This window comes from Manis pentadactyla, chromosome 6 (assembly GCF_030020395.1).
Source record: "Manis pentadactyla isolate mManPen7 chromosome 6, mManPen7.hap1, whole genome shotgun sequence".
Classification (NCBI taxonomy): Eukaryota; Metazoa; Chordata; class Mammalia; order Pholidota; family Manidae; genus Manis; species Manis pentadactyla.
The window spans coordinates 8,907,098-8,921,150 of NC_080024.1; the positions used below are offsets into that span (position 1 = coordinate 8,907,098).

Genomic DNA, 14,053 nt, shown 5'->3' on the forward strand with positions numbered 1-14,053 from the left:
TCTACCCTGCGGTTTTGCTTTTTCTCTGCCCTGCTTCTCTGCGGTTGGTACATACAGCTCTCTGAAAGTTTAACACCAGCAGTGGATCAAGAGGTGGTGGCACATCCTCACCAAGGAAGCCACTCTTCAGTAAAAAGGATTGGACTGCTACTATGTGCAGTGTCCAAACTGTGTGAATCCATAACAGTCTAGAATAGGTGATAGCAGCAGAAAGGCAGATGGGTGGCTGCCAGGCGCTTGGAGCGGGGTGGAGGGCTAGCTGCAAGGTGGGCGAAGGGCTTCTTAGTTGATGGAAATGTTCTGTGTCTTGATTGTGGTGTTGGTCATAGGGGTGAATACATTTGTGAAACTCCATATTGAACCCCATATAGTATATTTTGTCACATGGAAATTGTATTTGAATGAAGTTTTTTAAAGAAGGTTCAATACCAAACTCTAAAATGGGGCATGAATAGTGTGAGTTTAAAAGTTTAGTCAAAAAGCATACTGTATCTCAATTTGGCAATAAAGCAGCAGCTCACAGTATGTTAAGTTGAATATTTCATTTTTGAGGGTCACAGATTAGATAAAAAAAATTTGTACTACTGTCCATTGCTGTGTCATAGTATGTATAAGGACACTTTAGTATTACACGAACTAAGTAATAATTTGTGTTAATAATACAAGAGTTTTGAAGTACTTTGTAAGTGAAACCACTTATGTTTTTTGGAGTGTTTTAATGTAATGTGTGCTGTTTTTTTCCCTCTCAATTGTGCATTTTTAAGTCTATTCTAAGTCACACAATTCAGATAAGTAATTTTTTTCTTATAGTAGCATTGATACACAGTCTTATGAATGTTACACATGAACAACATTGTAGCTTCAACATTCACTCACATTATCAAGTCCTCACCCCCAGTTGCAGTCACTGTCTATCAGCATAGTAAGATGATTCCTCAGGCTTTATTCCCTGTTTGAAAGTACTGAATGATGTTTCACCTGGGAGGGCACGGGAGCTGCAGAACTTTGGATGTGATTTCCAGAGCTTGGGTCACCCAACTGTTCATCCATGAGACAAATATTCACTGAGCACTGATTGTGTCTTGCACTGGGGACCCAGCACTGAACTAAGACAGATGTCACCCCTGACCTCACAGAACTAATGTTCCCTACAGGATTGGAAAGGAGATGACATTTTGTGAGCACCTGCTATGGGCTGGAAATTTCTCCTACATGATTTTTGTGCTAGTAACACCCCAAGGTTGGTTTTATTGTCCCACTTTGCAGATACCAACCTGTGAGATTCAGACAGGTGAAGTCAGTTGCCCAAGGTCATAGGCTTGAGGATGGTCACACTGGACTTTGGACCCAGCATGTTTGATTCTCCTACCCTCACCTGCAAACTTTCTGTAGAAGGGGCAATCCTACTTGGAGGTTACCTTTGTTCACTCTCCATGGTGACATGATTTCTGAACTGATCCCTTTGAGGACAGGACCTATCTTCTCCGTCCTGGTTCCTCACGGATCCCCCATGTTACCTCCCTGGTGGGAAGGGCATAGTATTTCAAACACAGGACCAATTTCAGCATGTAACCCCCTTTTGGGGCACTGGTTAGTTAATCCACCTCTTCCAGGAAGCCTGCCCTGATTGTCCCAATCACAGGGACCTTACTGTCTCTCTGTGGCCACAGAGAGCCCAGACTGTTTGTGGCATCATCTGTATCACCATCCTCTTCTTCCCCTTCCTCAAATTGGCAGATATTTTCTTATTAAAGTATCATTGATATACAATCTTAATGATGGTTTCACATAACCAACACAGTCGTTTCAACATTCACTGTATTATCAAGTCCTCACCTCCTGTATTGCAGTCACTGTCTATCAGTGTAGTTAAGATGTTAGAGTCATTAATTTTCTTTTCTGAGCCGTTCTGCCTTCCCTGTGACCTATCTATATTGTGATTGTGAATTATAATGCCCCTTAATCCTCTTCTCCCTCCTCACCCACCCTCCCTAGCCCATTCCCCTTGGTAATAACCACTAGTCCCTTCTTAGAGTCTGTGAGTCTGCTACTATTTTGTTCCTTCAGTTTTGCTTCATTTTTATACTCTACAAAGGAATAAAGTCATTTGGTACTTGTCTTTTTCTGCCTGGCTTCTTTCACTGAGCATAATACCCTCTAGCTCCATCCATGTTGTTACAAATGGTAGGATTTGTTTTCTTCTTATGGCTGAATAATATTCTATTGTGTATATGTACCACATCTTCTTTGTCCATTCATCCATTGATGGCTCTTAGGTTGCTTCCATTGGATAAGAGTAATTTAATATTTTCTGCAATACTTAAAAATATAATTTCTGGCAGGCACTACCATTTAGAAATCTAAACCATACCTTTTGGGCCCTATCCCCTTTTTTTTCCTTAAGACTAAAAAGACTAAAAAAATAGACTCAGAAACAGAAAACAGACTGGTTGTTGTCATAGGTGAGAGTGGATGTAGTGATGGGTGAAACAAGTGAAGGGCGGAATTAGTATGTTTGATGTTTTGGTCTGAGTGATGGCTACATGAATGTGTAAACATTTCAATTCATTAAGCTGTACCTAAGATTTGTATATTTTAATGTTTGTGCCTCATATAAATAAAATAATTTTAAATATTAAAAAATAGTGATACTAATTAGCTGAGTATGTTAAGCTAGTCCTATAATCTGTCCACATGCTGTGTTTGTCTTTCAGGGAATGGGGTGTGTGTACAGGCAAAGATAAAATAGTATAGGATATCAGGCATACATTTGTGATCACAACAATAATTCTGGTGATATGCTGTATAGAAAATCAACCTGAAAATAAAATAGAGATTTAAGAAACCCTTTGGCCAATCTTCTTTCCCCACTTAAATTTCATAATCTGTGCCAGTTTGAGGAGTCTAGATAACCTTTGATAAACTTTCACTGAAGTTATTTTTAAAAAGTCCCTAAAGGTATGGTTTAGATTCTAAGTGGTAATGCCTATCTGTCTGAACATAGATTTTTGTCTTTGTGGTTCTGTTTTCTGTGTAAAGGCTCTTTAATAGCTTGCTTTTCACTTAGCAACTTCCAGTATATATGGTATAAGTGGCACCCCAAGTTGAAGGAACTGAAGTTCTCAAATAAAAGTCTAAAAGGTCATGGAGAAGTCTAGAAGTCTTTCACCATCTTTCCCCAGACCTTCTACTGCTGTTTTTAACGTAATCAGGAATAAGGAATTTCTTATCTTAACACTTTAAAGCAGTGAAATGGTCAGAAAATGAAAACTTTCTGGGTGAAAGCAGGTGACCTGGCCAATTGTCATTATATAATTGATCTCTGAAAAAGTTCTGTTTAGAATAATATTGTAGTTCTCATGGAAAAATATGCTTGTTGACTCAGACCTTTCAGTATTTATTGGGGGTCTTTGTTTAGATAGAGCACACTGCACAGTATGTCATTATGCGTGATAATATTGTTTAGGGGAAGGTGAGAGTGGATGGATGCTCTAATGGTTTCCTTGTAGTTCATAAAAATAGTACTAAACTTAATTGCTTTACTTATTGAAAATCTGTTAACCCCATAAAGGTATTAGTTACATTCCAAAATAACACATAAGGTGTGCTTGAATGGTCATGGCTACTCACTCCCCCTCCCCGACCTCCATTATAGAGTTTTCTGTAAACTGGACATTCCAGTAACCCTCAGTTCAAGTGTACTGTATATTTCTTGCTGATGGGGTGGTATAAAGAAAAAGAAAGCATTTTGTTCTCTTGCAGCCTTATTGACAAGCCTCATCATATAAACTAGGTAAAGTGAGAGTGTAAAGACAATGTAATAAAGTGCTAAATGAAATTTGTTCTTATTTAAAACATAGAGTATATACTAAAAAAGGTATTAGCTTTCATAGTGGAGATGTGGAGAAAAGCAGTAGAAGAGCAGAGTTGTGATAGGAACCTTTAAAGAGGATGGTTGGAGAGAATAAGGACTGTCATTCAGGTTGTGGGATAGCTTGAGTCGAAGTTGGGCTAAAGGGGGATTTTCCTGAGCGTGAATGCCAGCTGCAAAATGGACTTTCCCAGTACGAAAAGGCTAAGTAAAGAAACTACGGAAGAAACGTAGCAGACTGCTAGAGAGGCCATGGGAAGAGTCTGTAGAGGACTTCTGACCAGGATGATGACTTGAAGAATTTTGTAATTTTTAATTTATGGTAACTTCTCATTTCAAAATTTTACTTCTGCCTGTCACATGTGTAGGTTTAAGAAAATCTACTAAGAAGCGCAGTGAATCCCCACCTGCTGAGCTCCCCAGTTTGAGGCGGAGCACACGCCAGAAGACCACGGGCTCCTGTGCTAGTGCCAGGTAATACATCAGTTTCTGGTTTACACGGGATTCATTACATCTGCTCAACTTGCATTGGAACCCTTAACTTTGCAATTTAAAAAAAATTATTACAGTTTTCACTTGAAATTGATAAACTTATTCTATAACTGGTATTATTTTTGTGAATTCATCCCCAATATTTATTTACATATTTTTGCTACATTTTAATCATGTTTTTTTTTGATAACTGCTTTGATCCTCCTCCACCTTTTCCTCTGTTGTTGCATTGTGTTCGCAGAGTTTTTGCCAATAGTTGGACATTTGGTTGTATTGGACATTTGGTTGTTTTCAGAGTTCCACCTTGCCAAATAAATCTGTAATGAGCATCTTTATGCAGATTTGGGGGGTATTTTTAAAACGTAGCTAAATTTCCCAGTAGTGTGACTAAGGGATCAAAATGGATGCCTGTTTTAATGGCTGTAATTTTGCCTAACGAGTTACAACGTGTTGGCACCATTATTGAGTTTAATGGGTAAGGGGGAGAGATGTACTTAATTTACATTTTGTATTACAAAACCTACTCCCTAAGGAAGCATGTAGGTTTTGTGTGTGTTCTTTCACATCTCCAGTTTCCATTTCTCCTGTAGCTGTTTTGGATCTCATTTTTCAGAAAATCAGCTGCCTTTGATGTGGTAGGGTGTAGTATTTCACATATTTTTATTAACTAGCTGAGATTCATAGGTTAAAGGTAAAAATCTTTTTTCTTGTATTTAATTTCCTCCCAGATTTTCAGCATTATCATTTGCTCAAGTGCCTTTGTGCTGCTAATTGCTCACAGCCATATAGGACTTTCCCATTGTTATGTGCAGTTTGTTCTCTACTAAATGTGCCAGAAACCAACAAGGGGGGGGGGGGCAGTTGATTTTAGTTTACCTTCCCTTCTCTAAGTCAGGTGAGTAGGAAGGGTTTAGCACTTACTTTTGGTTCTTTTCTAACCAAGGTAGTTGACTTTGCTCTCGGTCCCCTAGTGCCATTTGGAAACAGTATGACTTTCTTCTGTAGAAGTCTTAAGCAAAAGACCCTTGCTACTTAAATCTCCTCTTTTCCACTTACCTCCTAGTTCTGTCTGGATTGTTTCAAGTATCTGGAGTTAGTATATCTCTTTGCTTTTGAGGTTTCTTAACAATACGAGGACCTCAGAAAATTTTTTAGTTCGTCAGGGCTTTTGTCCTGTTTTAGGCTAGATTTTGAATCTGGTTTACCTGAGGTACAAACTGAATTCACTGTGGTTGCAGTGAATTTTAAGCTGCAGGTAATCTAGTGTCCAGCCTGTCTCTGGAGCCTTCTTCAAGTCATGATCACTTCTTTGGTGCTCCGGAGATTACTGATCAAGCTGTATACGAGCTGTCTAGCCACCAGCCCGGAGTGCTCTCATCTCAAACTTTTCTGAGTTAATTGATGTCCTGTTCAACTCGGTGCTTTCAAAGCCCTATTGCAGCTGTGTCTCAGGCTTCTTTAGACTAACACTCCTTGAGGGTAGCAACCAAAGTGTTTAGCCCAGTGTGTGTCACATGGCTGCTGCAAATGGAATGCTAAATGAATGAATTAGTTTGAATCCTGCTGATTTGTAGCTTGGTCAATTGGGTTTGGAATGTGAGCTGTTGCCTTGTGAAGGAAAGATTGGTTAAGCAAATTTCTGTTTAGGGAGGATTTTTTACTTATTGGAAGAAAAAAATCTTCTTGTACTCGCCAGGAATTCAGAGCTTTCATTTCCATGTCACATATGCCTGCTGTGTGTTATTTACTGGGCAGCATTTAAATTCACTGTAGTTTGACTGCAGTCTAAAATGTTTCTTCAGTAGTAGGTTTCTTAAATTTTTAAGGTAATTGGGGAGCTGCTGATTTAAACGTACCAAGTTGTAATTTGGGGAAGTCTTTTTTTTTTAACCTTATTTGCTTATTGATTGTGATTTCCCTATTAAAGTAGAAAAAATCATCAATAAAATGTCATTTGCTTCATGAAAAATGACTGATCATCCTTTTCTCCATGTCTTCTACTGTGTTCTCATCCTAAACAAATATCTTTCCAAATATCATCTGTATTTATTTATAAATATTAAATCCACTATTTACTCTGGAAGTTGGGATCTAATTTCAATGAATGGTCTCTGTGGAAGGATTCAGTTTTCCATTTAGTAGGAAGTGTTTAAAAATCATTTTTGTAAGGATGACAATGGCTCATAGCAACACAAAAGCTTGTATTGTGAATGCGATGTAACTTGGAAGAATTTTAAATATACAGAGTCTTGTTGTTACTCATAGTGATTTTCTGCAACAATTTTTATGAAAAAAGAAGAAACTGGCTTTGTGCTCCATGCACTGGAGCTCTGTGCGGTGAGGGTGGTGCTCCTGGTCACTGATGGTTTTGCCTGTGATGGCTGCTTTCCATTGTAGTCGGCGAGGCTCTGGCCTGGGCAAAAGAGGAGCTGCTGAAGCTCGTCGGCAGGAGAAAATGGCAGACCCTGAAAGCAACCAGGAGACGGTGAATTCTTCAGCTGCGCGGACCGACGAAACTCCCCAAGGAGCTGCAGGTAGATAAGTACTTCTTGGCCCTAAAGTGCATTTATGTATCTTAAAGATTTATTTAGAGAAGAATTACTTGTTAGATATACCAAAATAATGTAAGAGAAGGAACAGAAATACACTAGATGCTACCATCAAATAACCTTTTTCTTCTCTTTTTTCACTTTATAGGTTTAGCTTTTTGGTTAGTTGGATTTATGTGTTGTTTTTTAATCCTCTTCCAAATCCACCTTTGTACTATTTACATTCAAAGGGCTGTTAAGAGGGAGTAAATCCTTTTCTGTTTGTTTTTTATAGGTGAGTACATATAATAGTTGCCCATTGATTGTTAGAGGAAATTTAATTTCATAACAATATGGTTAAAATGGCTTTATACATATGTAAATTTTAATTAGAATGTTGTAACCCCTAAGAAATAATAAGTATTCTGTTTGAATCTAAGCTACTGTACATTTTATGGGCTTATTTTTATTTTTCTTGGTATCTTAGCACAGCAAAAATTCTTTTCTCTCCCTTCAGCTTTAAATATATATCCACTACCAATATGAAAAGTAGCTTGTCACTAGCATTTCTCACATTAAGAACAGACCAAAAAATGTTACAGTTCATCGTTAGGAACATATGGATATGAATCCTTTAAATGAGGATGATACACATAGGTTGAGGTGTAAGCATATAGTTTGAACAAAGCTCTTTCATATGCTATTGTTTAATATTAGAATATGTGCTAATTTTCTTTAATGCCTACAGTTAATGATACATCCCGTTTGCCAGGAAGGTTTGGTTTGCCCACTACTGTCCCATGTTTTATGCTTTTTGTCTCAGCTTTCTGTCCAGTTTAATAACTCTTTTTACTGCTGATCTTTCCTTTTGTATGATAAATTACATAGTGACGCTACAGCATCTCTTATGCTGGGAGGCGACACTTTTTTTTTCCCGTACCTTTTTCCTAGAAGAGTTTTTCTGAAGGGTTAAATGGTAGATGTGGGTTAAAAAAACATGTGCAATGAGTTTTTGCACATGTAACTCACTGATGCTCTTCCTGACACATAGCACATCCTTCCCAGTATTTTAATGTTTATTTCAAGTCTGAATATGGAAGCGGGGCAATTCCCATATGGGTGACAGATGGAGCTGCTGAGTGTGGTGTTAAAGTGGACTCCCTACAGTAATTATAATAGCTGACATTTATAGAGTGGACTCTCTTTTGTAGAGACAGTATTACGTACTTTATATATGTTGTTGTTTAAAATTGAAAACTACCTGCTGAGGTGTGAGTATGGTTAGTCCTATTTTATAAATGAGGAGAAACAGTGAGCATAACAGTTAAACTCACCCAGGGTTACAAACTAGGATGTATGCGTCTCCATCCAGGTCCTTTCAGTTGAAAAGAAGTGCACCTTTGTAACAGCCATGTCTTTCTGCTTCCCTTGTAGTTTTAAGAGTTTAATTCATATGTATATAACTGGGGGCCAGAACAAGGGGCTGGTGTGTAAAATTTTGTTCCCTGGTATGGGAACCTAAGAGGATAAAAGCTTCCAGGAATTAGGTTCATAAGCTGCCCTCCTAAATAACTCAGTGCCTTCATTTCCATTGTCACTTACATTTGATATCACAGTGCGTTCTACATGTTTTTCCAGTTTACGTAAAAGATACATGTGGCATGTTCACTGCCCCGAGAGCAGTACGAGCTCATTACATTTTGGAGGCTTGGATCCTTTATGGATCCTACAGAAATTCCTCTGTCAGCCCACTAAAGTAGTTCTGGGAGAAGAGGCAGATTATTTGTTAGCTTTATATTCTTCAGTGTAATGTGCTTTAATTTCTCAATGTGTAAAATTGCAATAAAAAATAAATAAAACACTCTTAAGTTAGTGTGGAGAGTATAGTATGAACCGACGGTGATAACTTAAGAGCTGCTTTTAGCAAACGTTCATTCTCAGACATCCTGGACAGTTGGTGTAACACTCTAATTTGAAACATTTGTTTTGAAATCATGTTTTCACTACTTTAAACAGATTGATTTGATCTCTTTGGTGCTATTTATATATTCATTTTTTAGTGTTATTTTTTTAAGAGCATATCTTTCTGACCTGTTTTGTTGTAATCATTGACATAAGCATACTTCTTTTCACACATTAGACAGTAAATCATTGCTCCAACTTTGGCAAACTTGCTGATATCACCCTCACTTTGCTAGTGTTGCTGACACTTAGGAAAGTTTGTTGATGATAAAAGGCCTCGGCTGGGTGGGTCACCCTCAAGTATAGTCTAGTATGGAGCCCAGCCCCGCTAGTTCTTCATGGAGGAAATGCTAGCTCTTGAAGTTGAAAGTTAAGTGTTCCCATTTTTCCACAAGTTGAGTCCTTTAGTTTTTTACTTCATCAAAACTCTGTACCCTTTTATAATGCTGATAGAGTCTTGCCAGTACTAGAGACACTAAAGTGGAAACTCAAGTATTCTTCTTTATGCCTGAAACAATCAGATGGTAAAGAAAAATACACAATGTTCTGACACCACATTTTGCATTGAGAATATTTCACAAGTGAACAGGATGCACATTGTAAGAATAAACTTTTGTAAATGTTCTCCCCTTAATGACTTTGGTTTAGTACCACTACAAATTAGATTGCTACCGTATCACCTAATACCAGGCCCATTTAAGGCATAGTTACATTCTTTACAGCCATTCTTATCCTGCTCAAAGCTTTTGTGACACTAAAAAAAAAATCTTCCTGTTGTCTCCAGTGCTTAAGTATCTGGTAAACCCTTAGTGGTTCCTGTCAAGTAAAACAATTCTGGCAGCTTTCTAATATTTTAACTTTGCTTTCTGCATAAGAGGCTTCATAAGTTAAATTATATAAGTCTGCCATCAACACTTTCTCCATTGTTTCATCCAGTTGTGTATTGGGGACTAATTGTGAAGATACGCCAAGGCTAGATAGGAGACATACCGGTTTAAACAAAAAACTAACTGACCTCCTAAAAACCTAGCATTGGGTTTTTCTCTCTAGTCTTATTTTTATATTTCTGTCTGGGGATACATCTTGTGCATGTTGCCCAAGGAGGTTTGATGCCTTGATTAAAGAACTTTGTCATTGACTCTTAGTTTGTTGGTTATATTTCCTTACCTGCATGACTTTATAAACAGCCACTCATAAGCTAAGCTAGTTTGGTTTATCTAATTCTGTAAAACTTTACATAGAAAACTATAGTGAACAAATGCTTAAGACCTGCCACCAAAGGGCTCTCAGAGCATCTTTTTCTTTGGGTCTAGTAACTGGTTTCTGTCAAAACAGACATTCTGCCTCCATTAAAAGTCAATATTCCTGCCCCTTCTTATAGTGGTTCTGTGGTTCCCTTAAGATTGGGATCCCACTGTAAGTCTTAAGCAGCTCTTTTAATTATGTGCTTTAAAAATTTTTGTGTCTTGGTTAATGTCTTTGTAGCAGTGCAATTTGACATATTCATTATGTATTTAAGTCATTAGAATAATGTGTTTAAGAAGTAACTTCAACTTAAACCTTTAAAATAACAGGTTGTAGATCTGTAACGTGTTTTAAGGTAAAACCAGTATAGACCCTCTGATACATCAATCTAGAAAACGAGCATTACCTGAACAAGTGAACTACTTTTTTTCTTCAAAAGTATTTTCAGAGAGTGCTTTAACAAAACCAATGATTTCATTTGTCAGAAGTTTGTATTTGGTCTCTGCATAATTAGAAGAGTTTTAAAGAAGTTTTGGAGTCATTTTTAACAAATTAAGTCACAACCGGTACCTCATAACAGTATTTTTAAACAAGGTTTCTGTATGATGTGAAGCAGCAGTTATACTTGAATTAAAAATTAGTACTGAAGAGTCTATATAAGGAGCTGATGAAGTACAGTTCTGAAGAGTACAGCCTATGAGGACAGAATACCTGGGTTCAAGTCTCTGACATGGTGATAACTAAGCTTGGGCAGGTACACTCAAAGTCAGAAAGCCTCAGTTGCCTTGTGTGCGTGATAAAGCTTATATACCTCTTTGTACCACATAGACACAGCTTGCATATAGTATTTAGTTAATACCACCTGTAAGTAGCATTACAGAGTGTAATTATTGTTCATCTCCTTTGTCTCATCAGAAATGTGGATTTTGCTAAACCCTGACAGTCTTTAATACTAGCATTTCTGTTAACCTGTAACTCTAAACTATGGCATGGGGTTGCAAATATTTTCTGTAAAGGACCAGAAGTTGATGTTTTAGGTTTTATACAGGCTTTTTTGGAACTACTCAACTCTGTATTGTGACAGCAGCTACAGATAATATGTAAAAGAATGAGTTTGGCTATGTTTTAATACAATTTTATTTGCAGAACAATGTGCTAGACTGAATTTGGCCTTTGGGCCAGTTTGCTGACTCCTGTTGTAAACCATACCTTAATCCATGAATTTTTAAAAAATCCCAGTGAGATGATTAAAAAAAATACTTAATGAACTGTGAAGAAAAGCATTATGAAAATACAGAAATGGTGGCTGATATATTAGCATCTCTTTTTTCATAAAAGCTCTGCAAACTCATATGTTGTCCATGTACCTCTTTTAACAATAATGACAAGAGTTTTCCTCTTGACTCGCATTCTGTCTTATCTGTCAAGTATTCAGGGTTGAACGTATTGTGGATAATACCATGCCTAAACTCATTGTCTATGTCTAAAAATGCTTTAGGACTCAGACACAGAGGAGGAACAGTAAAACTGCTAGTTTTACAGATACGGAGTTTCATCTCCTGGTCATATTCATAATGAAATTGATCTCTGTTTGCTTATTAGATTGAATGATTGATCAAGTTAGCATTTTATGTAGTAGGATTCTTCTTCATGTAAACTGCTTATTCCATACTTGTTTTGACATTTTTATTGTCCTGTCCTCTGTACCTCAGTGCTTTACAGTTATCTGTTAGTTATAATGTATGTCTTCAGTATTTTGTCTTAGATATACGGGTATTATCTTTGCACACTCTTGAAATTAAAGAAAACAGATAAATAGTTATATGGAGATTGTAGTCCAGGAATGAGGCAGACTGAAGAAGGCACGCAAATGAAACATTCCCCCAAGTGTCAGTTTCGGTTTCTGTTATGTTTGTGACTGGTTGCCTACTTACTGAATATCACAAAGTTTCGGCTGTGTTATCTTCATAGACTTCTGGTAGAGGAGTTCAGGACAAGACTTAATTTAGTTTCAAAGCCTGAGGAATCTGTGAAAGCCATGGATGAATGAAGTGCAAAGGTGGTATTTTTATGCTTGCTGAATATTTAAGATAGTTGAGCCATCCTTTTGTTTATAAAAGTCCAGAACAACAGCTGCCCATTGATGGGCAGACACACGTAATTGCTGTCATAGTAGTCTGTAAACCTCTGCCTTTTCTTTGTTGAGATTAATTAGCCATAATGAATTTGTTCCTCTCCTAACCCTCAAGTTTTTTTTTCCTTCTCTTTTTTTTCCCTGCTTTTTTTCCCCTTTTGAAGCCTCTAGTTCTGTTGCAGGGGCTGTGGGCATGACCACCTCTGGGGAGAGTGAATCAGATGATTCCGAGATGGGACGATTACAAGGTAAAGATAGTTAATTGAACTTATAAGAAATGATTACCATGGGCTGCCTGTTACTACTACTGTTTGTTGAAACTAATTCAGGTAAACTCATTAGAATATAATCTAGCAATGCCTTTACCTCCAAAAAGGCTTCTTATTTAGTGGTGATTGGATGATTTGGAATTGGGAGATTATTTGTGTAGCTTTTCATTTTTACTGTTTAATTAGACAAAATCTTTATGTTTCAACATGTTTTTCATTATGTATGTATAGCTTGTAATAAATTATGGAAGCTCTTGAAAAGGGGGTAGTTTAATATATTATTCTGTGATACCTGATAACATTGTGCATCTAGTTGGGGCCATTTTCTTTTGTGTTCTTGATCACTTCAAAATGAATGTAAAATGTACATATAAACTCCAGGTATTTTAGAGGATCTCATGACTAATATCTGATTGGGAAATAATATCAGAGGGAAAAACAGTGCACGGGTGCTTAATCTGTAATTTCTTCAAAGTAAATATTTACTTTGGGTTTTTCTCGGACTAACACATTTTCCACTGGCGTTACTATTCTTAAGGTCTCCATAAAACCTTAAGATGGCTTGGAGCTGCACATGGATATTATATTAATATATAAGAGTGGTCTTAAAAGTTTAATACAGCTTCTCAAAGTTCAAATTGGAAAGTGACTTGTCTAAATCAATTATGTGAGATGAATCATTTGCTTGAAATTTTTAGGTATGATCAGACAGTTTAACAACTCAACTGCTCCTCCTGTCCATCTTTTTTCCTTAGCTTTGTTAGAGGCCAGGGGTCTTCCTCCTCACCTATTTGGCCCTCTTGGTCCTCGGATGTCACAACTTTTCCATAGAACAATTGGAAGCGGAGCTAGTAAGTGTGGATTCTTTTAAATTTTGTTCTTAACCCCAGAATCCTTAATAATCAGTTAAGTGATGTTTTTACTGTTTACCAATTAATGTAATAAGGAAGCTTTCATGAACTTTAACCTGTTTTAAGAAAATAGGGCTTGTGCACATTCCTGCCTTAAATAGAGCAACTCTTAAGATTTTCTTGTGTACTTTTATTCTTGATTACTGAACTGGAGTCCGTAGAAACCAAGATTGATATTGACTTGTTTTGTTTTATTGAACTATAGAAGGGTAAAGAACCTCAGATGATTACATTTATTATCATAACATCTGATTGCATGATTTGCATATATATGAATTTTTCATGGTATAAAAAACTTTAACCCGTAAGACTCAATTGTAATACGAGCCTGAGAGGAAAGATTTCTCAGCAGAATTACCAGCCATTGAACTCATTTAATCAGTTTATTATAATGTGGTAATAAACCTTATGTGGTAGACACAATAGTGACTCTTCAAGTCTCAATTTGTAAATAAGTAAATCTTTTGCATAATTACAAATCCAGTTAAATTCTTTATGGTATTAAATAGTATTTATAGCTTCTTTAAAATTTAAGTAGTTTATAATATCTCTATCCTTAATGTTTCCTTAGTACCAGTAGGCTAGTTGTAAAGTTCAATCTTGATGAATTTCCAAGTTTCTAGTGTTACTGAAGGCTGTTA

At 36.9% G+C, this 14,053-nt stretch overlaps 1 protein-coding gene across 18 annotated transcripts in view; it reads left to right on the top strand.

Annotated features, from left to right (window-relative positions):
- Window positions 1–14,053, top strand: part of TRIP12 (thyroid hormone receptor interactor 12) — a 146,096-nt gene that overhangs the window by 75,216 nt on the left and 56,827 nt on the right. For 16 of the 18 annotated variants that reach the window (XM_057503462.1, XM_057503460.1, XM_057503459.1 and 13 more), the window contains 4 exons: window positions 4,240–4,345; window positions 6,761–6,897; window positions 12,397–12,480; window positions 13,257–13,352. In XM_057503462.1, the coding sequence (XP_057359445.1) occupies window positions 4,240–4,345; window positions 6,761–6,897; window positions 12,397–12,480; window positions 13,257–13,352 (423 nt within the window). The remainder of the gene's footprint in view (window positions 1–4,239; window positions 4,346–6,760; window positions 6,898–12,396; window positions 12,481–13,256; window positions 13,353–14,053) is intronic. The other 2 variants (XM_057503467.1, XM_057503477.1) reach the window with 1 other exon arrangement.